This window comes from Dipteris shenzhenensis, chromosome 15, assembly GCF_047967505.1.
Source record: "Dipteris shenzhenensis isolate YYH24624 ecotype China chromosome 15, Dip_SZ_1.0, whole genome shotgun sequence".
NCBI lineage: Eukaryota > Viridiplantae > Streptophyta > Polypodiopsida > Gleicheniales > Dipteridaceae > Dipteris > Dipteris shenzhenensis.
The window spans coordinates 18,176,979-18,203,114 of NC_141610.1; the positions used below are offsets into that span (position 1 = coordinate 18,176,979).

Below are 26,136 nucleotides of genomic sequence, written 5' to 3' on the forward strand. Positions count from 1 at the left end.
TCACCTCCAAGTACTTAGTTTGGAACCTTTTACGCTAGTACCACACTGTTCCCAGGCGATTACACATTATGATCAATCCTCACGACTTACTACTGCTGACAGCACACTATCTGCACACAAGATCTTTACACACACACACACGCACGCACACGTGTGCTGCGTGAGTGCACACTAGATGGATGCACATTAGCACGCTGCTCTCATTGATTGTAAATGACGATTTGCGCTGAACTGTTTGGCTTGTAATACATCGTGACATGTACTACATGCTTTCAAAAATTCAATCAGACATCTCTTAAAACTTATTCTATAGTGTTTCAATCGCGTTGGGAAGCAGGTTACAAACCATTAACACCCATCAAGAAAATACAGGATGCGCTGCCACAGCATGCTTACAGACTTCCCTTGTACGAGTAGATGAAGAAAAACATGCTCCATTCATTTAAGATACTCATCACTTATCAGCCTTTTTACAAAATCGTTAATGCTGGATTGCTCTCAGGATAAAGAAAAGACTGTTGATCAAGGCAGCACATAAGAAATGGTCTCTTAGATAAACAATCTCCTGATAAATTTGCTAAAGTTGGAACACAAAAAGTTTACTCTTTCCTGCTATATTGGAACAATCTCTAAATCTCTGGAGAGAGTGTGTAAAATGTGTACTATGGGTAGACCTTTGCTTTCATCATTCTTGTTCTGTACCAACAGTTTGAGGCAACATCTGGTCCAAGGCTGCCAACAACCAGTGTTACGAGATGAACAGTAGCAAATATCAACCGAGTCTTGCTGAAAAGAATGCTTTCTCATATAGCATTGCAGCATTTATTTGTTTTTAAAGGATATTTACAATTATAAATATGAAGGCAATCGCCTTAAACAGCTCAATCGATTCCGATTGAACATGAATATGCACTACAGTTATTAGCCTCCCTATGGTTTCAAACCCAAAAGAGGCTTGTAATTGACAATATGCTTTCACGAATCTTGATCCATAAAAGGATGCACACTTCGAAAAACTTGAAACGAGAAGGCAATCCAACAGTTACAGCACAAAATTATCAATAATATGAGCAATTACATCTGCCCCCTCTGAATGCATCCAGTAATATTTCACCTGCAGAATGGGTACAAGACACAAACTCATTAGAAAGACGGATATAATATGATATAAGGCCAAGTATTCCGTATAAGGTTCAGTATTCCATATTGCAGAAGACTCTACTCCAAAAAGCCAAGTGGCAATCCACACAGGTTTTTTAAAAGACATCATAAAGGGGAATGAATCTGTCGATTGAAAGCCAGATTTAGATAACAAGACTGCTCCAACACACCAAGGACATCATATGCCACACAGGAAAGAGAGAACATATCAGTACAAGCACAGCCACACTTTTAAAAAAAAGGTGCTGCTTGGCTGAACCGCAAGACAGCTCACTCCTAGGGAATCTGCTCCAGTTCAAGCCTTGCTTGTTCCATATTACAAATAAGTTACTATAATAAATGCCATCACCATCCATCAAAAAAAGCAAAAATCCCTCAGCTTGCCACGACGCTGCCTCCTCCAGTAATCCCACCATTAGAGAACTCAGTCTCTGAAGCCAATGATGCATAATATGCATGGATCTCAAGGGAACTCAGAGCAAACCTGCACCGCTAGACTCATATCTCGTTTTGTCAAAGACACGTGAAGAAAAAGAAGCTGGTGTCTCTTTACTATGAAGCCCATCTCTTATGCAGCCTTGGACGCACAGATTGCCCTCCTTAAACTCAAGAGGTCATCAGTGTACTCTCATGCCGCCTGTTATCTTTCTTTCTTTCTTTCTTTCTTTCTTTCTCTCTCTCATAGATCCTTCGGGGTCTCTCTCTCTCTCTCTCTCTCTCTCTCGTACAACCTTTGTCGTCGCTCCCGTACAGCCTCTGCAGGTCGTCCGCTCCCATACAGCCCCCGCTCGCTTCCATACAACCTAGGCGCAGGTCGTCGTAGTGCAGCCCTCGCGTACAACTCCCGTATCGTACATCTTCTTTGCTTCTCCCTGCAGTCTCTCCACTCTCTCCGTCAGCCAGTAGCAACTCGTTAGCTTTAGTTCGTCAGTTAGCTCATCGTCGTCCAGCCAGCAACTAGTAGTTGTTGAACAGCAGCTGCAGCAGCAGGTTGTCCATCAGCCGCCGCCCAGCGTCGCTCAAGCCCTAGCCGCCATATGCTCCTGCCATCTTGCCACCGTGAGGGCTTCTTAATAGGGGTCTACCTAACCCTAGGGTTTGGGCTGAACCCTAACCCAACCCTCGGGTTTAGTTACAGCAGAGGGGTACCCAGAAAACATACACAGGCCACCATGGATGGAGAGGCCAAGACTCCCATGGCTTTCCCTAAGGTCAAGACCTTCACCCCGACTCCAAAAGCTTCATACTCCTTCATTGCAGCCCTCCCTTCACCCCCTTCCCCCCCCTCTGTTTGCAAAGACGCCTTCTCCATATGCAAAGAATTATCTATGGCAAAAGAGAATGGTAACTATGATAGACCCACAAGAACATATTTATTACTTACAGCAGGAAATCCGTGAGCTCAAGCTCAGACTTGCAGCTCTAGAGAAGAAAACAAATGCATGGGAAGGGCAAGGAAAATAGGAAATCATTCACAAAGTATTGCAGATGATGTAACCACAGTCTCACAAAGGGTGAGCTTAAACAGGAGGTTGTGACCTGAGCTAGACACAAGATGGGGTCGGGACACATCTGACTTGTCTGTCTTGATAAACACAGTCAGAACACATGGAGTGTCATAAGCAAGAACTGCCTTAACTGTAACCCTTGGGACTCCACCACAGCTTGGCTTGTGCAAATCCACTGCCATTGAGAACCCCCACCCCGCTTGGTGGCTCAACATAGCAATTACAGGATCAGCGTTGACAGTCAAAGTTGTCCGTGTGCCATCTGTTCGTCGCTCATGGCGCTCGTCTGCTCAACGCATGTTGCACGCCCACAGGATGTAACGGAAGTCTCACAAAGGTGAGCTTAAACAGGAGGTTGTGACCTGACCTAGACACAGGATGGGGTCGGGACACATCCGACTTGCCTGTCTTGATGAACACAGTCAGAACACATGGAGTGTCATAGGCAAGAACTGCCTTAACTGTAACCCTTGGGACTCCACCACAGCTTGGCTTGTGCAAATCCACTGCCATTGAGAACCCCCACCCGCTTGGCAGCTCAACATAGCAATTACAAGATCAGCGTTGACAGTCAAAGTTGTCAGTGTGCCATCTGCTCGTCGCTCATGGCGCTCGTCTGCTCAACGCTTCTACATAAGTCTCTATCTTTCCCCTCTATTTCTGGAGGCCATTTGCCCTCAGCTACTGGCCGACTGCTACAGTACTTGCTTTGGGTGCCTTTGGAGGTTCTTTGGTCCAGTGTTCTCAGCATTCTGTACTGCCATTTCCAATTGAACCATCTCAGTTTTGAAAGGTTTGCACTCTCCATTTGCTGTCTACAGTTAGACTGACCAGTTTTGGTGACGAACCTTCTACATCAATCTTTGATTTGCTGACTGAGTTTTTTGGTGTCAATATGTTGACTTCTCAAAGCATTGATCAAATTTTTTTGGGAGCATTTGTTTGACTTTTCTGCAAACATCTTGACGGCTTCCTTAGGCAAGGATACGACCCTATTCTGCCCTGATTTTTTGTGAATTCTGCCTTGCAAAATTTGGGGCTTTTGATCCATTTGTTCTTTGCATTAGGCCCTCGTGCCTTGGGGTTTTATTTCAGGTCTATTCGGCTGCAGCATCCTGTGGGAAGCACAGATTGGCACTCCATTACTGTGCCGGTAGTTGACTTTGAGCTTGGTTCAGTGAGATTTTTGAGAATCTGTGCATTTTGCCTCAGTTGCAATGGCAAACAATGATTGTTTTGGAATGCTTGCACCTGAAGATAATTAGATGGCACCTCATGGACATCATGTGTTGGTAGCCAAGACCTTGTGGAATATTATTCAAACCTTGATGTTAAACCTCCACCATAGGTACCTACCACTGCACATGTCAATACGGGTGGTGTCAATGTGCAATTGGTTCTTCATTTTCCAGTACTACCGCTCTTTTGCCTCCAACTAAAGAACAGTCCGGATGGCAAAGATGCACAGGCTAATGCTTTAATTGCTTTGTCAGTTAAAAGACTTACAATTCCTCACATCAGGTCTTGACTCTTGCCAAACAACAAAGGCTGTTTGGGATAAACTGGCCTCTTTGCATCAGATCCACAATGCAGCAAGAGTTGCATACTTGAGAAAGTAGTTGGATGCCTTGAAAATGGATGAGGGAGACAGTCAAAGACTTCAAGGGGCAATTGCCAATATTGATGAAGTTGTGCCACATAGTCAGATAGGGTCCACTACACTCAGTGGACTTCTTTACTTTTATAAAGGGTTTGCAACCACTTTGAGGTTAGTGGCAATGGGCAATCTCAACCACTATACCTTTGATCAGCTTGTCATTTTGTTGTTGCAAGAAGAGCAAGGTCATGCAAATCAGAATGCCTCTATCAATGCCGATCCATCATAAGGGTAATGGAAAGACATCAAAGTCAGGTGGGAAACCCAACCATTGTCATCATTGGAACATTGACTAGAAGTCTTCACAGACTTGATGCCTAGAAGCATTTCGAGTAGAGGATTCAGTCATTGCAAACACTCATTTGTGGCATGAGCGTCCCGGACATCTTAACTGTGGCAGTTTTGTTAGGGTACATTCACAAAATATGGTTGTCGCTCTCCCAATATGATCCAAACATGTTTGTAAGGGATGCTTACTTGGAAAAATGCATCGGCTTTCATTCCCTAAAGGGAGCAGCCCACACGCTGCATTAATTCACAGTGATCTATGTGGTCCAATGTGGACATTCATACTTTGTCACTTTTGTTGATGACTTCACCTATTAGCACGTAGCTCTAGTATGTGCCTCATAGAATCAGTCAACCCTTAGGTTGACTCCTTTGGTCAACCCCTATGGTTGACTTCAGGGCCTATATTGGCCACCTCTTCTACTTTCTCATTATCCATTTGCAAGTGCTCCTTGTTTCCTCAGCTTGTTGTTTGCTTCCTTGCATTCCATTCCCATTCATTGTTCCCTGCATCCCACAGTGGTATCAGAGCAAGATTTACTTGCTCCAACCTGCTTTCCCCCTTGCTCAACTCCCAAGCCAACAGCCCATTTTTGCATTGCTCGGTTTTGGTGGTAGCATCTCGTTTTTTGTACTCCACTTGCAGATTCAGCTCTTGTGACAGCTTTCCACAGTCCCACAACCATTTCTGAACAATTTTTCTGCATTGCCGCTTGTATCTGCTAGAAACAACAGTTTCGGAGCTACAGCCTGCAAACCATCGCCAAAAAAAAGCTCAGTTTGCAGTCTTGACTGCAGAAATCTGTTTTTGTAGCTGAAAAACAGATTTGGGACTTTTTTTGGACATTTTTAGGTCGATTTTGAATTTTTTTGCAGTTTACACCATCCCACTACTGTCGATATATGTCCGTATGGACGTCTGTACATGTCTATACAATCGTACGGGTTTGCCATTTTTTACGGCAATGTTTCCGTACAGCATCTCCATATCTGTCCATACAATTTTTTGTGAATTTGGACCTCTGTACAGCTCCAAATAGCCTGTTTTTCTTGCAGTTCAGCCACCATTTGCTTTTCCAAAAGTGGTTTTGCAAATTTCAGGGTGTACTTTGAGGCTTTTTAGCTTCTGTAGTGGCATTGCCTTGTTCAGGATGACATTTGGTCACTTTGGTCTGAAATTTGGGGTTTTTCATTGACATTGGCAAGAAATTGCTGGAGATTGGGTCACATTTGCAAGATTTGCAGCAAATTTGGGGATTTTTCACGTTTTCCCCTTTTATGGAAAAATTGCCATCTCTAAATTTGGGGCTTTTGCTCAATTTGTTGCCTTTTGCAGTGACATTTTGCTCGATTCAGGTAAATTTGGAATTTTCTTGCATTTGCCCTTTGATTTGGGTAATTTTCTCTTCAAAATTTGGGGCTTTTGCTTCGTGTGCACTCTGTTTGGCTTTCATGCCCTGGAAGTTTCTTTTCAGGGACTTTAAGCCACTATTTGTGGACAGATTCAGCTCTGATTTGCCTTCGACAGATTTGCAGGTATTTGCCCTTTGATTTGGGCTGGTCAGTTTTGCAAGACAGCCTTTTGTAGGCTCGTGTTTTCTTGGACAAATTCTTGCAGCAGATTTTCGAGACAGCTTGTGTATTTTGCTTAATGTTGAAGCACGCTACTTGGCATTTACATGTGTAGAGCTTTTGTTGTCATTTTTGGGTTGGCATTTGCAGATTTGCAGTCGGCTTTGGAGCAGCCAACTCATTGCATTGTAGCCTTGAGGCTTTGACATTTGCAGATCATTTTCTTTTGGGGATTCTCTTTTGCAATGAGTCTCTTTGAATGCTTGCCTCTGAAAACAAGCTTGATGGTACCAACTACCCCATGTGGTCATACTTGATGCGCTACTTGTTCGTATCCTAAAACTTTTGGGTATTGTAAATGGATCAGAGACTAGACCTATCTCTACATCACAGGCACCTGCTACCACTGCAGCAACTTCTACTGCTTCTGGTTCATCTACCACTACTCCCACAGTGCCAACCGCAGACCTTCCAACAGCCGAACAGATTCGTTGGGATCAGAGAGATGCACAGGCACATGCAGCGATTAGCAAGAGGGAGGTTATACCTCACATTCGGTCTTGCAAGACAGCCAAGGATGCATGGGATATTTTGGCCATTCTTTATCAAATTTGCAATGAGGCCCGGGTTGCCTATTTACGCAGGCAACTGGATAATGCTAAGACGAACGAAGGGGACAGCATGGAAGCCAATCTCACCAAGATTAAGGATTTTAGAGAGCAGCTCATCAATGTTGATGAGATTGTGCCAAATTCACACGTAGTCTCTACGACACTTGATGGCTCGCTGACCAATACCAGGAATCGCTACAACATTGAGGCTAGTGGCCATGGGTAATCCCAACCACGGCTGCCTCCATTCATGCATCAAGCTTTTGCTACAGATCACAAAGACAAAGGTAAAGGGGGCAAGAATTTCAGCAATATACCTAGATGAATCCAGGAACATTCCCAAACTCATCCTCTAAAAACACAACATAGTGCAGTTTCAATCTCACGAGAGTCACTCATAAGATTGAGAACCATAAACTCCATCATGCATAGCAAGGACTAGCTACTATGACATCCCCACTGACGTCATCAACGCCCAACAGTGGGTGTAGACCATAGTATAAAAGTATGCTCTCACACATACAAATCCACATACCCACACATACTTGAGCATTCATTTATACAAAGTCTTCGTACTGAGTTTCTCTCGGCACTCTGGAGGTGAAGGGAAAACTCAGCCATGACGAAGGCTAGCACTAAAGGAGAAGGCTAATCAAAAAGTAGTCCAAATCTCTTCATTCAAGCTACACTACATGTGAAGTCTAAACAATTTCATTTTAGTCTCTCCCAAACGAGCATCTAAATCTAAATCTAGCTAGTAGGGCAACGCACCATTTAAGATAGAAAGAATTTCAGCAAGCCCAAACCTTCTACCACTTCATCTACTTCTGTCCTATCTGATGGGAAGAAAAATCAAACCGCTCTAATTACTGCAGGAAGCCCGGTCATGACATCTCCAAATGTCACAAGTGCATTGCTTCATAAAAGAAAACCACAAATGCTCCTGCTACCCCTGAACACATCCATGAGGCAACAAACATGGCTCATGATGAGTGGGCATTGTTGTGACATGTCAATACCATCCGGAGAAGCATGCTTCAGCCTTATCTGTTTCAGATTTGGAGTCAGATTGGTATTTCAATAACGGTACGGTACTTCCTACAAATCTCTCTTTCAATCCTCGGGGGCTGCTCCACATGGCAGCACTCTCACGTGTGCCAATAATGCATCCTATCCTGAGAAGGGGATTGGCCATGTTGAGGTCACTTCTGCGTTAGGGGACACAGTCACCCTTCTAGAAGTGCTTTATGTTCCAGGTATAAAAAAGAACCTGATTTCTATCTCAGCCATCTCCCTAAATGGCTTCAGGGTTCTTTTTTATGGCTATCATTGTGCCCTGTATACATCCGGTATGATGACTGCATTGTACTTACTGGGTCACTTTCCAATGGGCTGTACCATCTTGATGCCCATGAAAAACAGCCAGCTATTGCAACAAATTTCGTCTTTGAATCTGTCATTTCAGATTCACATTTGTGGCATGAGAGATTAGGGCATTTGAATTATAGAAGTCTCGTGAAAATGCATTCAAAGGATATGGTAGTAGACCTCCCACAAATGCATGCACCTGCCAAACATGTCTGTGAGGGCTGCTTGCATCGGTTCTCATTTCCCAAAGATGGGGCCGTTGGTGCATTTAGGAAGTTGCATCTCGTGCATAGTGATGTATGCGGGTCGATGATGATAGCATCACTTGGGGGTGACTTACACTTCTCCACTTTTGTGGAGGACTTCAGCAGATTCATTGGGTATATGAAAAAAAAGAAAAAGTCAGAGGTCTTCTCTTGTTTCAAGCGCTTTCTTGCCATGGCTGAGAATGAAAGTGGGAACAAACTCTTGACTCTCCACAATGATATGGGGGGTGAGTATGTCCTATGAATTTTTTGCTATTTAGCAGCCCGGGGCATAATTTATTAGTGCACAGTGCTATACACTACGCAACAGAATGGGCTTGTAGAGCATAAAAATAGAGCAGACATGGAAATGGGCAGATGCATGTTTAAGGGCAAGTCTTTGCCAAAAAAATTCTGGTTGGATGCCATCTGTGTTCCAAAAATGTACTCAACAGAGTACCCACACAAGCATTGAAGACCATTACTCCCTATGAAGCATGGACTGGCCGGAAGCCTATGATTTCCCACATGCAGGTGTTTGGGTCATTGGCATATGCACATGTTCCATCTCAGCTGAGGCATAATCTAGAGGATAAGGCCATCAAATGCATTTTCATTGGCTGCAGCTCATAGAGCAAAGGATATCGGTTGTATCCGCCTAGCACCGGGAAGGTTATCATCAGCAAAGATGTTATTTTTGTTGAGATGTTGCTTTACCTTGGCTGGACTGCAAAAAACAGCCATCAGTTGAAGCCTCTGATGTATTTATTGCCATACTGCCCTTAACCACTTCAGATAACGCTTTGCAAAATCCGGCTCCAAACGCTTCTAGCAGCTCACAGCTTCCTCTTGTTGCCCTGATATTGAACAGGTAGTTACAGAGGAACGGGCAGTCATTAGACAGCAGAAACGAGTTCCAAGGTGGCTCTTGGATACTCTACGGGACAGCAAGCCAGCTGAGCCCTTGGCTGTTCGCACCAGAGGTGGTCAAAACAAATGGATGCAAATTCGCTTCATGTTGCTTTGATTGCTATATCCTACAATCAAGAACCCCTTTGTCATAAGGATGCATTTGATATCAAAGAATGGATGGATGCCATGAAAGCTAAGCTTGCTTCGATTCACTCAAATGGCACATGGGAGTTGTGTGACTTGCCAGCAGGAAAGCGTGCCATCGGCAATAAGTGGGTCTACAAATCGAAGCGGAAAGCTGATGGTAATGTTGATCGCTACAAATCCCACCTTGTTGCGAAAGGCTATGCCCACCAACATGGCATTGACTTTGAGGAGACACTCGCTCCCACTTCACACATCACGACCATTCAGTGCATCATTTCTCTTGCATCCCATAGGCATCGGGAGGTCCACCAGTTGTACATTAAGACCGTTTTCCTTCATGCGGATTTACAAGAAGAGGTTTATGTCACCCAATCTCTAGGCTTTGACGTTGCAAGTTTTGAAAATCAGGTATGCAGGCTGAAAAAGGCCCTCTATCGTTTGAACCACGCATCACGGGCATTGTATGCAAAGATACATTCCTTTTTGCTATGACTTGAATTTCAAAACATCCCTACAAAGGCCACTCTGTATGTCCGGAAGAGTATATCCAAATTATCATGGATCTACAGATAGACATTTACAAAACACATAAGGATTGTCAGTGTTAGTCCCGACCTCAACAAGATTATAAGTGCTAGTCGAGGCCTCACTAATCTCAACTCGATTATCAGTAGTGTTAGTCGAAGTCCTTTAATTCTTTATGTAGATGACATGCTTACCACTAGGCTAGACACTCAGACACTGGGCTCATTGCACTACTATTTGGGCATCCAGTTTGCTAATGTTGAGGGAGGCATAATGATGAGACAATCCAAATATATTGGACAGCTCTTGTAGCGCTTCCAATTCTAGGATTGCAAGCCGGTTTCTACTCCATTGAAACCTGGCTTCCATTTCTCCTCCGAAGATGAGAGTGCCCCATTTGATGCCGGCTGTGGGCTGCCTCATTTACTTATGTCATACCTGGCCTGATTTGCAGTATGCTGTTTCTCAGTTAAGCAGGTACATGCACAAGCCCAGCACACAGCATTGGCATGCATTGAAGTTACTTGAAGGCAACACCGCATTCAGGACTGTTCTAGAGTGATCAGTCTTCCACTGGATTTGCATGCATCCATGGACAATGATTGGGCAGGTTATTACGACACTCATGTGTCACACAGTGGCAATTGTTTCATGCTTGGCTCTGCATGCATCTCTTGGTTCAACAAGAAGCAGCCTACAATTACCACTTCTATTTGTCAAGGGCAGCCTCACAACTACACTAGAGCGTGTTTGGCTCCGTAAGTTACTCTCAGATCTTCATGTCAGCCTGAACACTTCTACGATCATCTACACTGACAGCCAAAGCGCTTTGGCTATTGCGCATACTCCTCTCTTTCATGTGCAAACCAAGCACATTGAGGTGCATTATCATTATGTTTGAGAGCGCTTGCCAGTTGGAGATATACAGTTGTCCTACATTCCCACAGAGGATAACTTAGCAGATCTCTTCACGAAGGCTCTGCCACGACCCAAGTTTGAGGCTTTTCATCATGCCTTACACTTGCCACCATTTATTATGTGATGTTGATCTCCCTGTACTATCATAGGTTGCTATATCCATCTTGGACGAACATGTGCAGCCATGATCTAGTTTCCAGGTATACCTGAGACATTTCCAAGATACTTCAGCCATACCACAGAGGGGGGTTTGTTAGCACTTAGCCCTGGTATGTGCACCGAACAATACTTGGGGTATATCCATTAAAATCCAAGTCAGATGTCTTTGCATGCTTTAAACAATTTCTTGTTATAGCTGAGAATGAAAGTCGACAGAAGCTGGTCACACTCCACATTGACAAGCGGGGTGAGCATATGTCCCAATATTTTTGCTGATTTCTAAGGATCTCATGGTATAATTCATCCATGTACACACCACAACAAAATGGTGTTGTAGAACGAAAAAATAAAACTTTGATGGAGATGGCACGATGCATGATGAAGGGTAATTCTTTGCCCAACAAATTCTGGTTGGATGCCATTATGTGCACAAATTCCATCTTGAACAGGTCACCAACCAAAGCATTGAACACTATTACTCCCTATGAGGCTTTGTCATGTGCACGGATTGGTATCTGACGTGTACTAGGTACACAGAACTAGCTCAGGTTAGCCTGGGGAGGCTTAGAGCTAGGCAGGCTTGATTCTTGGGTTGAGTGGCAAGGGTACGAACTATTTATAGGTCTTCGCTATTTTTGGCGCCGGGGCCCGAGTCTATAAAAGAGGCCCAGGGGGTTCAGTTCTCAGTGTGCAGTTGGGAGCAAGTCTCGTTCCCAGGTGCTAGGTCTGATCCTGGATTGTGTCGCGGACGCGCGCCTGCATCTTAGCGTAGCCCAAGGCCCAGTGGCAAATCCAGGGTTTCACAGCGCCACCTGGTGGTATGGGACACCAGGCTGGTTTGGATCTGATTGAAAGTTCGTGCCAGTAGCTCAGCTCGTGGCTCGGAGGGGACATCTTCTGATTCGGGATCACATCCCGTAGATGTCACGGTTGGGTGGTGAGGAAAAGAAAGAATCGAAATCTCTGAAGGCTACGGAGAGAAGTTAAGAGGGAGGAGAAAGAGAGCAGAAAAGAAGGAGCAATGTGCAGGAAAAAGACTGCAAGGGACGAAGGGATGCGGAGCTTAGGAAGGGGCGCAGTAGGCGAGGCAGTAGAGGCGGGACAGCCTGTGTAAAAGGCTGTCCACAGCCTGCGCAACAGGCTGCGAACAGCCTGCGCCTAGGGCTGCGTGCAGCCTGCGCAGGAGAAAGGTGCTTTTTCCGGAAAAAAGCACCCCTCCAAAGCTGGAGGGGCTCAGGTGTTTTTTTCGAAAAAGCACCCCTCCAAAGCTGGAGGGGCTTGGCCTTTTTTGGAAGCCCAGCTTCCAAATCAGGCAGCCCTGCACCCTATATAGGTGGGGGCTGGGTGCTAGGCTACCCACAAGCAGCCCCAAGATTCGAGATCTTACCTCGAGTTTCGTGCCCAGCCAGCCTCGTCCTTCAGCCTGCGCCCTGTTTCGATCCGCTCCTCTGCATCAGTCCTTGCCTGCGTCAGCCCTGCACAGCTCCCGCAGCTTCCGTACCAGTCCATACAGCTCCAGCGACAGCCGTACAGCCTGTACGGACTGTTCCGCCAGCTTCTGTACCTGCTGCAGCTCCGAACAGAGGCTGCGCCAGCACCTGCAGTCACCGTACGGCCTGCGTCAGCAGCCGTACAGGCCACGTCAGCAGTCCGCACAGCTCCTACTGCAGCCTGTGCATCCGGTTTGCAGGTTCGGGGAGGCTCCGTGACTCTGGGTCTTCCGATTCGCCAGATTTCAGCATCTCCTTCCGTCAGCTTCATTCGGGATGGTTTTCTTCTGCTCCATCTTCCTCTGTGCTTCGTTTCAGTCAGTTATTTCTCTCCGTTCGTAATCAAATCAGATTTCAGCCATGTCTGATGCTCAAAATCCCGAGTTCACCATGGGAGAGCAGGACTTGGATTACACTCCAGTGGGAGAGGACGATCAGGGTCTCTATGACGACCTGATAACTAAGAAAGCCTTCAGTGAGTTTACGACTGCTCTTGATGGCAAATTCGAGCAGGTCAACGCTAATCAATCGGGGTTGACACAGCAACTCCAAGGGATACAAGCAACTCTGACTCTTCTGGGTAGCACGGTTCAGGCACTCACGCATGTGGATGCCATGGCTTCCGTGCTAGGCCCGAATATCACTCCGGATCCTTTTCCAGGTGACCAAAAATCAAGAACAAAGGAGGTAGTTGACACTTAGTTGCACAAGTGGCAGGTACACTTCCAATTCCACCCCTATCCAGATGAGAAAAAGATTCAGCTTGCAGCAGGGTTTATGTCAGGTAAAGCCTTGCTATGGTGGAAAGAACTCCAGCCTAAGCCTGATACTTGGACAGAATTTGAGGGTATCTTCAGGAAGGAGTTCCTGAAGAAGGAAGATGACTACGATATCGTCGGCAAGCTCAAGGCCCTCGATATGTCAAAATTGAATTTGACCTTTGAAGTTTATCTTCAAAGATTTAGGGATCTGTAAACCAGGGCCACTAAAATGGATCCAGTAACCTTATTAGGTTTCTTCGTGGATGGTTTGCCAGACTCCTATAAGTTGCAGATCAAGAACAACAAGTGCACAACATTGCAGGAGGCCATGACATATGCGCGCATATATGATGATACCATGGCCGGTACCAAGGCAACCACAGTTACCGAGACGAGCGGAAAGAACAAACGTAAATTCTTTCAGCATGCAACTGGTATTGGGGAGACGAAGTCTACGGACAACGCCTCCAGGAAAAGCTTAACTCCTGCGAAGAATGGTAAGGCCCGTTTCCTTCGCACTCTCAGGCTCAAGAAAGAAGGCCGATGTTTTTATTGCGAGGAGCGGGGCCACACAAAGAATGAGTGTCCTAAGCGGAAGAACCAAAAGTTGGTGCTAGGACCGAAGCTCCAGGCGGGTCCACGTACCGCAGCCAAGGGAGCCAACCAAGTCACGATGACAGGTATTTCAGTAAATGTCATTACCTGCCCCCTTTCTTGTAATTGTACCTTTAATACTTCGTTGTTTGGTTCCCATGATCTTTTCCGAGTTTATGGAGAAGTTAGGGACCAACAGGTTCACATTCTCTTTGATCCGGGCAGCTCTCACAATTTTGTTAATTACAAATTTGTGCAGAAGATGGGGCTGTCCACAGTACCTAGCGACCACACCTACGAGGTGCAGCTTCCAGCTGGGAAGCAGTTTTGGGATCGCAAGGTTGAAAGCGCTTCCCATCCGGATTCATGCCTACACAGGAGCTCTCACATGTTATGTTATGCATCTAGAGCATGTAGACTTGCTGATCGGGATAGAGTGGTTTAAAACCCACAATATTCAGATCGGATGGACGGAGCATACGCTTTCTTTTGTAGACAAGGACACCCAATTTTGTATTCAGTGTGATAAGATTCCCCCTTCTCAGGGGCCTATTGTATCTGCGATGCAGCTTCGGAATATATTAAACAATTCTCATTATAATGTTTATCAGTGTGTTTTGATTCCACTTTCTTCATCTGTTGTTTCGGTAATTAACAAGAATGAATTAAGTGTGTTTGAACACCGAGAATTGAGAATGTTGTTAGATAATTTTAAAGACGTATTCCCAGCTCAACTGCCGAAAGGTTTACCTCCAGAACGGGCAGTAGATCATCGCATAGACTTAGTCCCAGGGGCTCAACCTATCAGTGTACCACCTTATAGGATGAGCCAGGTAGAGGAGGATGAGTTAGCTATCCAGCTTCAGGATTACCTGAATATGGGCTATATACGCCCAAGTAAATCACCTTGGGGTGCACCTGTCCTCTTAAGAAAGAAGAAGGATTCTTTCTGGAGAATGTGTATAGATTATAAACGATTAAATAAAGTTACAACAAGAACCGCTATCCTTTACCTCGTTCTGATGATTTGATAGACCGTTTGGCCGGAGCGAAGTATTTCACTAAGATTGATTTGCGCACGGGTTATCATCAAATCCGTATCTATGCTAAACACATAGATAGGACCGCATTCCGGACTAGGTATGGTCATTACGAGTTCCTCGTATTACCTTTTGGTTTGACCAATGCTCCTGCTACTTTTCAGCAGATGATGAACGATTTGTTCAGGGATTTTCTGGGCAAATTTGTTGTAGTGTTCTTAGATGATATCTTGGTATATAGTAAAACGCTTGAGGATCACATAGGACACCTCCGGGTTGTCTTAGTTGTTCTAAGACAGCATAAGCTTTATGCCAAGATGAGTAAATGTGACTTCTTTATGAAGGAGATCATTTACTTAGGACACAAGATTTCTTCTGAAGGTATTAGCATTGATCTGGATCGTATCCAGAAGGTTTTAGAATGGCCTATCCCTCAGACTGTGAAACAACTTTGTTCTTTCCTAGGATTTACGGTATTTCTTCGGAAGTCAGTGCGTGATTATTCACATATCACGGCACCCTTGACCAACATATTGAAAGGTCGTGGACGCAGGTCTACCCAGCCGATCTCTTGGAATGATGCAATGAACAAGGCTTTTGAAACCTTGAAGTTTTCTATCAAGGAAGCACCCGTTCTTGCATTACCCGATCCTACCCGGCCTTATGTTTTAGAGGCCGATGCGAGTGATTATGCGATTGGGGCAGCTCTATTCCAAGAGGGCAGACCTGTAGCTTTTGAGAGTAAGAAGCTAGACGACACCCAGTATCGTTGGCCCACACTAGAGAAGGAACTTTATGCTGTAGTGTATGCTCTTAAGGTTTGGAGACACTACTTGTATGGTTCAAAGTTCCTTGTATTGACTGATCACCAGTCAATTAAGTATGTGTGTGATGGATCAGAATTGAGAGGAAGGAAAGCTAGATGGGCAGAGCTAATGCAGGATTTTGATTTTGAAATACGTTATCGTAAGGGTTCGTTGAATAGTGTGGCGGATGCCTTAAGTCGAGTTAAGTTTGTAAATGCTTTGTCATTTACGGAAATATCCTCAGACCTATTTCAATCCTTGAGAGGGCTATACGCAACTGATACTCATTTCAGTTCTTATTGGCAGAGAGTCCAGGATGGGAGCTCCATGGTTGACCAGGACTCAGGGATTGTGCCACCTAGGATACAGGCGGCGGGAGGTCAGTGGATGATTAGGAACGGCTTGCTGTTCCGGAAGGAAAAAATTTGTGTGCCTGATGTTCTGGACCTTAAATCCAAGATTCTCTGGGAGTGTCATGATGCTCCTAGTGCGGGACATCCAGGTATACATAGGACTCTGTCTCTTGTGAAGCATACCTTTTATTGGCCTAAGATGCGTGCATTTATAGAGAACTATGTAGTAGGTTGCCGAGTTTGTCAGGTTACTAAGGCTGAACGCCTTAGAAGCGCGGGCTTATTACAGCCTTTACAGATTCCAGGTAATAAATGGGAAAGTATTTCCATGGATTTTATTACTGGTTTGCCTCGAACGCGCAAGGGTCATGACTCTATTTGGGTCATAGTCGACCGTTTGACGAAAATGGCTAGATTCTTACCTACAAGAACAACTATTTCAGCTGTTCAGTTGGCTCACGAGTTTGTGGACCACTTGTTCAAGCTGTATGGTTTGCCATCTGACATAGTCAGTGACAGGGACTCAAAGTTTACAAGTAACTTTTGGACACTTGTATTTGAGAAGTTAGAAACTACTCTTAAGTATGAGTTCTTCGGATCATGCACAATCTGATGGCAGTACAGAGAAGGTCAACCAGTTGGTTGAAGACATGCTTCGGGCATATGTATCTAAGAGACAGTCTTCATGGGAAGATTATCTACCCATGATTGAATTTGCTTACAACAGTGCAAAGCATTCTAGTACAGGTTACAGTCCTTTTATGCTTATGTACGGGTTTCAACCTAAGTCACCAGTTATGGTAGGATTAAAAGGGCTAAGAACTTCTTGCAAGACATGTAGGAAATGTTGCAGTTTGCTAAGGAGTCTATTAGAAGTGCCCAAGATCGGGACAGATTTAATGCTAATAGACATCGTTCACCTAGAGAGTTCTCTGAAGGAACGATGGTATATTTGAGAATTCCTAAGGAATCCAAGAGCCTAACTACTGGTTTGGTTCCGAAATTATCCCCCAGATACTGTGGTCCATTCAAGGTCATTAAAAGAATTGGACCAGTTGCATATCGACTAGAATTGCCTCCTGATGTTAAAGTACATCCAGTATTTCATGTCAGTAGACTGAAAGAAGTATTGGGTGCAGATGATCAACTTGTTTCTCCTCATGAGATTATAGAAGTTACAGATTTGACTTTTATTCCTCACGAACCTGAATCTATTCTTGCATTTCGTGAAAGACAGATTCGAAATCGTACTATCACGGAATACACGATTGAGTGGAAGGATCGTGTTGAGGAGGATGCCACATGGGAGACATTACAAAACCTCCAACGAACATTTCCGGATTTCTTAGCGAACTCAAGAGTAAGTTCTTAGAGGAGGGGGAGTATGTCATGTGCACGGATTGGTATCTGACGTGTACTAGGTACACAGAACTAGCTCAGGTTAGCCTGGGGAGGCTTAGAGCTAGGCAGGCTTGATTCTCGGGTTGAGTGGCAAGGGTACGAACTATTTATAGGTCTTCGCTATTTTTGGCGCCGGGGCCCGAGTCTATAAAAGAGGCCCAGGGGGTTCAGTTCTCAGTGTGCAGTTGGGAGCAAGTCTCGTTCCCAGGTGCTAGGTCTGATCCTGGATTGTGTCACGGACGCGCGCCTGCATCTTAGCGTAGCCCAAGGCCCAGTGGCAGATCCAGGGTTTCACAGCGCCTCCTGGTGGTATGGGACACCAGGCTGGTTTGGATCTGATTGGGAGTTCGTGCCAGTAGCTCAGCTCGTGGCTCAGAGGGGACATCTTCTGATTCGGGATCACAACCCGTAGATGTCACGGTTGGGTGGTGAGCAGCCTGCTCAGTTCTGATGTTGTGTGTGGTTATTTTGCAGATCAGGGGTTTCAGGAGTGCTGGGACGTGTCAGGCTTGCACCTCATAAGCCAGTCATTTCACACATGAGGGTGTTTAGATGCCTTGTTTATGCACATATTACATCTCAAATGTGGCACAAGCTTGAGGACAAGGCACTTAAATGTATCTTCATTGGTTACAGTTCAAAGAGCAAAGGCTATCGTTTATACCAGCCAAGCACTGGAAAGCCTATTATCAGTAGAGATGTCTTTTTGCTGAAATTTCGGTTATGCCTTTGTTGGATTTGTTGGACCTAGCCCTGATATAGCCTTGTAGGCCTCAGACAATTACTTTAGTTAGGATTCAGTCCCTTTGGGACACTTGGTCCAGTTAGTCAACATATAACTCTTAGGACTTTTCGTCCTAAGAGTTCGAACACTTCGGACTTTCAGTCAGATTTCAGTCCCTTTGGGACACTTAATCCAGTTAGTCACCATGTAACTCTTAGGAATTTTTAGTCCCACCCTAGTCCTAGACTAGGCCTTTCCATTATATTGCTTACACTTTCAGTTCATTCTATTATGAATCCAACAATGTTTACCTGACCCGTGCTGATTCTCTAAAATCATTTCCCTTATGAGAAGATAGGAGATAAAGGCAAGGTAGCAAGATTTTGTGAGTCATACATCCATTACATGCAAATATCATCCTAGTAATTGCTGGTCGTATGTGCCCACTACATGTGCTCAACTTTGCGACAATATAGGACCCAATAAAGTCGTAACAATTCTCTATGCTACATTAAGCATTTCTCATGCTGATCTTGAGGGATGCATTTAGGATATTCTACTCTGCAATCAAATTAGACTTGCTTGAAAAACGAGGGCTCAACTATTGGTTCACTATAGTAGAAAGGGTATTGTTAGTTAGATTTATAAAGGAATTCAGTCCATCATGATGCATCTTTGCCACTGACAACTACATCATGAAGCTTGAGGACATTCTTCTCTGGCATCCCCTCAGTACTGTTGCTCTCTCCAACTGCTGCATTTAGAAATTTATCACTTGGCACAGTTTTCTCAATTGGGTTTCCTTGCAGACCTTATGTGCTTCTTGAAATTAATGAAAAAGGAATGCTTGCAGGAGGCTCTAACAGTCTGACCAGAGACCTGATCAGAGACCAAACACCCTGGGGCTCTCTTTTTCAGGTGGGTCACAGTGGTGATAATTCCTTCCGACACTCTCTACTCAAACATAATTGAGAAGCCTTTTGTTCTGTAGAAAACTTTGGACAAAGTTCCACGAATTTTGTGGCCCTTTACTTTTTTTGTAGGCGTGCATATCTGTTGCACCATTTATGACACAGGCTAACCACACATCCTAGCAATGCACAGATATGCTGATCTTTTCACAAATCTTTTGTAGAAGATTCACAATTGGCTATTCACCACTACTTACTAAGAGTTTCTTTCTTAGCAGTTTACAAGGTCTATACTCATAAATCTTAATCGACTTTCTGCTGTTTTATATTCATGGACATTTGAATTACGGCCATTCATTGTGAGAACCCATCTCGCTCGAGGTCTACAATGGCGTTTTTGTTGCTAGTATTTTTCGCAAACACCCCCTTCAATACTGTTGCTCCCTCTCACTACAACCTTGTGTATTCCTGGAGGTTTGTGTGAAGGCTCTGTTTATTTCCTTTCAGATGGATTGTACTTATAAAAACTGATAAATCCTCCAAACAATTACCCAAATATTGGAAACTTTTCAACAGGGTGGCGGAGTTTCACATGTTTGTGGCCTTTCATCTTTGTTATAGGCACACATAGCTGTCACACCAGTACTGTCACATGCTGGCCAGATATCGTATTTTACGAGCTGCACATATTTGACATCAAATCCCAGTGCTTCAGATTTTCACGAAACTTTTGTAAAGGATTCAATTTAGCTATGGCCACAAATTGTTGGGAGTTTGTTTTTTCTTGTAGCAGCTAACAATGGCTGTAATCATGCATGCTTGATGAACTTTTTCTGTTTTAAGCAGTTCGTGTACACATCCCCATCCCCATCCCCAGTTCGGACTTGTCTGGTAAAGGGCCATAAATGCAATAACTAGAAAAGGTCATGATCCTTCCAGTAGTCATTTTTACATGTATCAGTAGAAAGAACATATTTTTTCTAATGAGCAAGATTGTAACCATAACCCGTAACTTCACAACCTCCTACCCGAAAACTTAGATGACCAGCCCTGTCCCCAGCTGTACAGTGTGTATTCTTGCCCTACGATGACACGAGCAAGGCCTCAGTGTCACATCATGTGAAGGATCCCATTAGCATTGGTAACTCCCATTTTCAATCTCTGTTTCAGTCTACTGTCTGAAACTATAACAATGTATAGAACACCTATTTAACAGGAATGAATTGCTAAGAATACTCCCCTGAAAGCACACAACCACACAAAAAAGAAACAGCCTGACCAAATGACCTGAATTGTGCTGTGTGCAGCTAGTTTCTGTGGACTTCTTGAAAAGCTCACATCAATCCTTTGCCATGATAACCGCCTTAGTCCAGCTATCATCTCTTCTGCACATTATCAAAAAATCACAGTGTTATCTACACGACTATGGACAAGAAAAGAACTGCTGCAATAGCATGCAGACTGACCATATTACACTATGAAAATGAGCAGTCACTGTGTAAGGCAGAATTTAAATATTCTATCTGGTCATTCTTAAACTGTATGTCATCTGCGGGAACCCTTTTTCACAATCTTGCCCAGAAAGTGCCTTACCACATATCCAAAGATGATCCACAACCAATGGAGACTAAGAAAAGTTTCAGAAAATAGAGTGCCACTTGTTGTAGCCAACTCTCCACAGCCAAAGACTTATCTTAGGGTTCACATAATGCATAAACAAGTCTCACTCCTCTATCAATGCACACAAGTGATATATATACCTTTGTAAGACTAGAATATATCCCAATCATACAAATTTAGATTTTGTGTTGTTCTAAAGTCCAAAAATCTACACAAAAAATAAAAGAGAAAACGAAAGAGAAGAAAAAAGAGGTAACAAAAACTTATGTGTGTGCGGGCACGATCCCATGCTATTAGGCTTGCCTTGTCCAAGCTTACCCTTTCCAAGCCCTTACTCTTGCTCTGCCCAATAAAAGCCTTGTCCTTGCTGTCTTCTTCATCGTAAATCTTTGCCCTAGCCTCCTCTCGTGCCAGCATCCTTGTGCCAGCATAGCTGCCAGCTCCTCAAAGTGAGCAACTTTTACCTTTTCAAAGTGTAATGCTAGTCACAAAGGTTCTGAAGCTCTTTGGTAGCATATTCAACACGAGCACCAGCAATTGGATCGGGTCTACCTTGTGACCAACTGCTGCCAATTGATCTCTGATCACCTTCATTCTCATGAGGTAGGAATGCATGGCATCTCCCTTCTCCATCCTCATGGTGAAGAGTTGATTTTGGAGGTTGAGGATCCTCGTAGAATTTTAGTCTCATACATGTCCCACAAGATGTCCCATGCTTCTTTTGAGGTATCCGCCATGTGAATGTGTGCGATCACCAAATCTGTTGTCATTCTCATGATCATAAACTGTGCCTTGACATCCTTCTCCTTCCACTCTTCCACCTCATTTGGGTCCCACAAGTTTTGCTACCGTTATGCATAAACGAAAGAGAAGTCAGTGGAGCATGGAACTCTGAGGTTCAACGGGAACAACTGCGTCTCCTAGCAGGTATCAACTCATCTTTACTTCATGCAAAAGGGGTTATGGGGTGTTGTTTCGGGCACGGAAAAGAAGCCAAAGAATAGCGAGGATGATAGCTTGGCTACCTGGGCCCGCCACATCCATTGTGCCCTTGAGTTTCAACTCCCCTCCTGCCGTCACCTTTCACACCCTCCTTACCACCATGCGGCTCCAGAGCTTCACCGTCCAAATTGGGTAATTGACCCCATTTAGTTTCCCGCCCCCCCCCCCCCCTCTTTGAAGTTCAAAAAAGACATCCATGTTAGGCTCTCTAGAGTACCAAGACCCCCAACAATGGGCCTTTACATGGGGCTGGATGCACACCCAAACTGGTCCCAGACTGTGGCCGACCAGTTTGTCTGCCACAACTAGTCCACAGACTGGGCCAACCCATCACCTTACTGCTCAGCTACTTGAACTTAAGCCTCCCCTATATAACCTCCTGTTGTAGGCGCCTGCCTGATGGGCATATCTCCTGCAGTACAGTCTTCTCCAGGCCCCACATTTGCTGTGCTCCAGTGGCCGTATGACCTGCTGCTGCTGTACTGCCGACCCATTTGCAAACATTCCAGACCTGCTTGTTTCTGTTGTAGCTGTGGTTGTTAGTAGCAGCAGTACCCTCCATACCTATCATACGTTTGTGCTGCCATTTAACACATTGTTGTAAGCAATGCTCATTGCTGAAACACTGGGTTTCTTGGAGACTGCTTCAGGCCGTGGTTTCCTGGAAAGTGCATCAGCCACGACATTTTTGTTACCCGGCACATGTACAATTTGAAAATGAAACATTGAGAGAAAGTTAGCCCATCTCATGTGCTTTTCAGATAATTTTCTGTGCGTGAGAAAATATCTAAGTGACTAATGATCTGTCTGCACATAAAAATCAGCTCCAAGAAGGTAATATTTCCATGTGGTCAAAGCATGTATCACTGCTAACATTTCCTTCTCGTATGTCTGCAAGTACAATTCAGCATCTTTGAGAACTCTACTCTCATATGCAACCACTCTACCATCCTGCATCAAAGTGCCTCCTATGCTTTTCCCACATGCATCACAAGTTACAGGAAAGGGTTTTGCAGGATCTGGCAAGATAATAACGGGTTCAGAACACAACTTTTGCTTCAGCTCTTCAAAAGCTGCATTCTCCTTTGGTCCCCACTGAAACGGTACAGCTTTCTTCTATAAAGCATGCAAGGGAGAAGCAATTTCTGCAAAGTACTTTATAAACCTCCGATAGTATGAACACAACAAGGAAGCTTCTAACTTCATGAAGATTTTTCAAAATTGGCCAACTACTTATGGCCTCAACTTTTGCAGGATCCATCTTGACTCCATTTTTTGACACTATATGACCAAGAAAATGAATCTCATGCATAAAGAACTCACTTTTCTTGGTGTTTATTAACAGCTTGTGTCTTTTCAACTCTTGAAACACAATAGTAAGGTGTTTCCTCCAATATATCATCAATACGTGGAATTGGAAAACGGTTCTTAATTGTGACTTTATTCAAAGCCCTATAATCAATACACATTCTCCAATTGCCATCCTTCTTTTGCACAAGCAACACAAGGGAACAGTAAGGAGAATTACTTGTCCTTTTCCAAGAGTCCCTTCACTTGTGCCATTATCTCTTCCTGTTGTGCCTTATTGACACGATAGGGAGGTATAATAGGCGGTACGCTTTCTGGAGTTATATCAATTTGATGATCCTCGGGCCTCTTGGGAGGTAATTCTTGAGGAAGTGCATCTGAGAAACAATCCTGAAAATCTGAAATAAAAGCAGCCCTTTCTTTATCTAAAGCAGAAAGAGTAGAGCCTTCCTAAACTGGTTGGCTGTCCTCTTTAACAAAAATCAAGTACGCTGAAATATGACGCTTTATTACATTGGAAATACAAGAAGCTGAAACTATAGGGATGGACTTTCCTTTCAACTTTACATCAAGTACATGATTTTTGCCTCTATGAGTTAAAATAATCTTCTTGTTTCTCATCTGCACATCAGCCCCCACCCTGTACATCCAAGGCATCCCAAGCAAAGCATCACACTCTGGCAAAGGCATAACGTAGAAGTCCTCTGTATCCTGATATCCCTGGATATGCATCCTCAACTTGCCAATGATAGGAGTGACAGGTGTGTTGAGTTCAAGGTTGGCCATATCACACATGCCGGATGGCCCCATTTCCTCAGGCTTGATACCAAGCCTTCCTGCCATATCAGGAGTTATGAAATTCACCTTTGCCCCAGAATCAAAGAAAAACAAACAATTCTGATTTCTGATTTTCCCCCATGCTCTGCACATCTCAGTCTTTTTTGTTTCCTCTTCATTATTTGCATGTGGCAAACTCCCAATCACATCTGGAAGAAGTCCTGCGGAAGGTTAAGCCTTTTGCCCTTCCGATCACCCTGTTTATCACCATTCTTATCATCATCTGACCTGTCTCTTTTCTTGGATGAGCAATCATAAGAGCGGTGTCCCTCTCCTTTGCATATAAAACATTTGTTTTGCTCCATGGGTGACTTTTTTCTTCATCAGATAACTTGGTATGGGGCTGTTTATTAGGCTGTCCACACCTTTGACCAGCTTTGAATTGGGCTTTTCCTCCCTTTTGAAACTGTCGTTTGCCATAATTTTTATTTTCAGATTTGATGTCCTTATCCTTGTGTTTGGCAGCCTATTTGCTGACTTCTTTCTTGCCATCCATAAAGCCCAAATTCTTCTCCTGCATCCATGCATATGCTGTCCTTGCATTCTCAATTAATTGAGTCATAGAACCCACCTTGGTTTTGATGCAATAATCACGTAGCTCTCTAAGCAATCCACAACAATACCTCTCTATTTGCTCTTTCAAAGAAACATGCCTGTAAGAGCAATGGCAGCAAAACATCCCAAAACCTCTGGGTGTAATCATGAAGATTCTTGCAAAGTTTGTATGACAAGTCATGCCAGTGTGAAAGTACTTCAACTTCAAAAGTTGGAGTAAGCCAAGTAGAAGAGAACACTTGCTTAAATTCCAGCCAAGTAGCAGGTACATCGCCATGAAGCATAAGGTTGGTGTACCACTTAAGTGCATTGCCTTTCAAAAATGTGGCAACCTTCCTCATCTTGGATGCTTCTGTAAACAAACCCCCAAGAAATGCAGCATCAAACTATTGAAGGAATGTGAGGGCTTTGTACCTATCCTGTACTCCATTATATGTCTCAAATTTGACATGAGAACCACCATCCTTAAATTCTTTATATACATTTGATATTGGCTGTCCCAAAGATGGCTGTATTTTTACAGCATTCCCTTCACTAGGGAGAGCCATACTTGGCTGAACATTAGGAATGGGAGCATATGCTGTGGCTTGCATGCTTGGCTGCATTCCCACATTGTTATACATGGCTTGCTTTCTATGCCCAGTTGGCGATGAAATCAACATAGCATCAAAGATAGAATCTGTACCAAAATATTCAGGTTGCTGCCTCAAATATGGCTGAGGTGGTTGAGCCACATTTATGGAGTACACATTATTATTTTGAGGAGTAGAAGTACCCAAACCAAGGCCTTGTGTTGGCTGCTCATACTATTGCACTGGTTGTACTTTTTGTACCTCTTTCTCAAGTGCTCTTTTGGGGGATTCCTCTCTCTTGGAAGTCACTTTCTAAGTCATTTTTTATGGCTGTCCCTCATGGGAAACTGATGCATGAGTGTGCGGTCCGCCATGAGAAGTTGATGCATGTGTGTACTCACTCTTTCCGTGCTTGTGCTTTCTTGATTTCTTCTTCTTCGTGGCATTTGTTTGCACAATCTGAGCCAAATTTTGAGTCAGCTCAATCAAAGCAGTCACTGCACTTGCAAGCTGTGCATTCAACATAGTAGCATCATCTGACTCACTGCTAGAACTAGTATCACCGTTGAGCTTACTTGTAGCTTCATGTGTGGCCTGCTCAAAAGGCATTTGTTGTGCTCCCCGCAGCTATACACTAGCTGGATCATTAAGGCTTTCCTGCCTTCTCCTTTGAGGAGTTGTGGAGCTCTCTTGCTCATGGGTACTCACCATGTTTATGGTTGTAATATTCAGCTGTCAAAAAGTGCAGCAAAGATATTCTTCCACCAAACTACCAAGGCCCACCTCTTGAGGAAGAGTGTGTGGTATCCCGACAATGGAACCAATGAAACCGGCCTCTAATCACTCAGAGGGTAGTGGAACTAAACCTTTAATCACTTCAGCACTTCTTTAAAGCTCACAAAGCATATATCACAACCATTAACCATTGCATGATCACCATTTGGCATTTACCCATTTGTTCACAAACAAAACCACTGAAAAAGGGATAGAGGCTAAAATACCCCTGCTCAACAAACATAGACAAGTGCACCCGATTGGCCCCAAACACCGTGGCACCCCTTTTGGTATTTCTTTATATTTCACAGTGAAAT

At 44.1% G+C, this 26,136-nt stretch overlaps 1 protein-coding gene across 2 annotated transcripts in view; it reads right to left on the reverse strand.

Moving 5' to 3' along the window:
* Nucleotides 1-437: 437 nt before the first annotated feature.
* LOC147893482 (lipid droplet phospholipase 1-like) overlaps nt 438-26,136 on the reverse strand; it is a 40,417-nt gene continuing 14,718 nt past the window's right edge. For both annotated transcript variants that reach the window (XM_087385519.1, XM_087385518.1), the window contains exons 9-10: nt 20,439-20,536; nt 438-1,114 (exon numbers count right to left, since the gene is read on the reverse strand). In XM_087385519.1, the coding sequence (XP_087241645.1) occupies nt 1,043-1,114; nt 20,439-20,536 (170 nt within the window). In that variant the 3' untranslated portion in view covers nt 438-1,042. The remainder of the gene's footprint in view (nt 1,115-20,438; nt 20,537-26,136) is intronic.